Consider the following 3129-nt stretch of genomic DNA (forward strand, 5'->3'; position numbering starts at 1 on the left):
CATAGCCACACATTTGTTGAGTGAAATTGACTTTAAGTGACTTACAGGTTTCTTTGAAAAATACTTTCTTAGATCCAGGTTCTTCCTTTGCGCTGCCGTCCTCCTCTCCTCCTCGCAGATCAGGCTTGCTTCTGCTAAAACTAAACAGAGCTCTCTGAAAAGCACAGCCAATCACATTGGCCATATTTGTCATATGACGTAGGACTCCAGTAGAGAACGTAATTTAACCCTTTCTGCACCGCTGGGTGAATGAGACGTTGACAGATTGTTTTTTTTCTTACTATCGGGTTTGTTTTTCTTTACTCTAAGAAATCAAATTATTGATGCTGACATGTCCCTTCCGTCCATGCCAAATCTACGCCCTTGCCTGAATCCCAGGCTGCTGGGGGATTCCCATGACGCTCTGAGAGTTTCCTCTGGTGTTCATACACCACTCATTTCATTTTGTGTTCTCTCTCATAACTTTGTCTTGTTTCTCTGTGCTCTCTTTTTTCTCCAATGGGTCTCTATGATGGCTGCCCTTCCCTGAGCCTTGTTCTCTTGGAGGTTACCTCCTGTTGAAAGGGAGTTTTCCTTCCCACTGTTACCAATTGCCACTCATAGGTGATGATGTGATTTTGGGGTTTCTCTCTAATGCTGTGGAGTCTCTAAATTGAGAGGACTGCAATTGTGAGGTGGTGCAATAAAAATAAAGCTGAACTTATTTAAAGAAACTAAATTCCAATTTTGCCATTTTTTTGGTTGCACTAATGCTGATGCACACTATTCAATCCATACCTCCTTGCTGATGCCGTGTGTTGTTTCAGGCTCTGACCTGAGGGTGGTGCTGGTGGGTCAGGAGAGAGTGGGGAAGAGCTCAGCAGGAAACACCATCCTGGGAAAGAAGGAGTTTAACTGTAGGATCAGTTTGAGCCCTCTGACTTTGAGCAGTGAGAAGAAACAAGTTGATATTGACGATCATAGAGTCTCTGTGGTCGACACCCCCGGACTCTTCAGCACTCGGCTATCTGCAGACGAGGTGAAAGCAGAGCTGGAAAAAGCTCTCCAGCTAAGCTCTCCAGGTCCTCACGTCTTCATCCTCGTCCTCCAGCTCGGAAGATTCACTCCACAGGAGCAGGAAGGACTGAAAGCTCTGCAGAAGATGCTTAGCGCTAATGTCTCCAAACACACCATGTTGCTTTTCACCTACGGAGACCGACTGGAAGACACCGACATGGACATTGAGATGTTCACCAGAGAGGACAGAAACATCCAGCAGCTCCTGCAAAGCTGCAGCGGTGTGTACCACGTATTCAACAACAAGATGGAAAACAGGGATCAGGTCAAAGAGCTGTTGCAGAAGATTGATAAAATCTGCGACAGCGGACAGTCATACTATGGGAGAAGGCCTCAGTCAGTCTGGGGTTCAGTGCTCAGAGCTCTGAGAGAGAACAAGTGGCTAGTGTGTGGTCTGATACCATGTGGTCTGATACTGTGTGGTCTGATACTGGGAGATCGTATAATGCTACCCCAGCAGTGTGTAAGAAAATTCAAGATCTTTGTGGTTACGAGCCATATGTGGGACAAAGTCATTGTTTTCCAAGACTCAAGTAAGTCTCCAATCTTTATCCTCAATTCTCAAGCCCTAAACTTTGAATTTCTTTCAAGTCTTTTTTAAACAATGTTGCAGGTACATATTAAATGTAAATAATAGATCATGTTTTCTCTTTCTTAATCTGTATGTATCTCAACACATAATGAAACAAGTGAACTTACAAAATATACACCAAGTAATTCTGAAATTGTACCTCTATAATGTACAGCTCAATGAAACTTAGCTGCAAGAATAGTCACAGAAGAAACATTCAATGAAAAATGCAAAAGCAGAACTTTCTCTTCAGACAAAAAGTGCTGAGATTGTACAAAGCAAAGAACCATCACAGTAAATTTAGTGCAGTGTGATTAGCATGTCCCGTCTGTCTTATCTAGTCTCTGTGTGAACATGTGTTTGTATGTGTCCAAGTGTGAGTGACAGAGAAAATAAATAAATAAATAAATAAATAAATATGAATTAAACAATGAACATAATGTGCACTTTATGTTATTTCATTGCATTTCCAAAAGACCAAACTGGCCAAAAGTCTGGCAGTCATTTGTGCACGATGAGACATAGAATGATGCTTGGAGACTCCTGACCAGGCCATTCAGGAAACGGACTTGAGGTGTCAGTTTCTCAAGGTGGTAATTGAGAGACAGCACGGATGGAACAACACTACTGATCGTGACTGTTTTCTCACTATGTGTCAAATCTGTTGCTTCTCTGAAAGGCTTCCAGATGTCTGCTATCTCCTTCAGCAGGTTCCACTCGTGTGCTGTGAATAATAACTCATTTTGCCCAGCCATTTTGAGAACAGCACAGAGTTGAAGATGTTCACATTGGAGAACTGCCTTCTCTTGTCTCAGTGTTGAATTCGATCTTGTGATCACAGCCGCTGGGATTGCTTTCTGTTCAAATTAAGCTTCAAACACATCTATGAATGTTGTGCTTGTGTGCAGTAAAGAGCTGAGCTTAGATAACTTTGAAAGAGAAGTAGATGTCACTTTGGTCTCTGACAAGCCATCTCTCACCACCAGAAACCACCAAAACACTGCAGGTGCTGTCTTTGTCATAGCAGCACCACGACTTAACATGATCTTCCAAGGTTAAGTCATGCCAGAGCTCTGGGTCATCAAGATGATCATCATCATGTGTCTCACCTTGCTCGGCGTGGAAGCACAGAGTTAATGCTTTCGGCATATTGGCAACATTGTCAATAATAATATAGTTTATTTTTTTATTCGTCACATATAACTTCAAATTTCTCACAGATTCTCTCACCTGTGTGTAAGCCTATGAAGCAGTTTGGACTTCAGCCGTATCCTCTATGTCTCTTTCTGTATCCAGTGCACAGTGATACCAAAGTAACCCCTCATCCTTCAGTCCAACCAGAAGTCCACAGTGACTGAAACATGATCAGTGTCGCTCAGCTGGGTTTTTAACAAGTTCTCTGTTTTTGATGTAATTTTTCTAGGGCCACCGTGGTTCGCTGGTTTGATCCCCGGGCTCTCTGTCCTGGTTGTTGTGTCCTTGGGCAAGAAACTTTACCCTAC

At 42.8% G+C, this 3129-nt stretch overlaps 1 protein-coding gene across 1 annotated transcript; it reads left to right on the top strand.

Annotated features, from left to right (window-relative positions):
* Positions 1-806: 806 nt before the first annotated feature.
* LOC102291250 (GTPase IMAP family member 2-like) lies at positions 807-1392 on the top strand (the record flags this gene model as incomplete). Its single annotated transcript, XM_005953506.1, has 1 exon — positions 807-1392. A coding segment is annotated over one exon (586 nt), but the record flags the coding sequence as incomplete, so codon positions are not given.
* Positions 1393-3129: the final 1737 nt, after the last annotated feature.

Source organism: Haplochromis burtoni, unplaced genomic scaffold, assembly GCF_018398535.1.
Source record: "Haplochromis burtoni strain Fernald_Lab_line unplaced genomic scaffold, NCSU_Asbu1 Contig_4866, whole genome shotgun sequence".
Classification (NCBI taxonomy): domain Eukaryota; kingdom Metazoa; phylum Chordata; class Actinopteri; order Cichliformes; family Cichlidae; genus Haplochromis; species Haplochromis burtoni.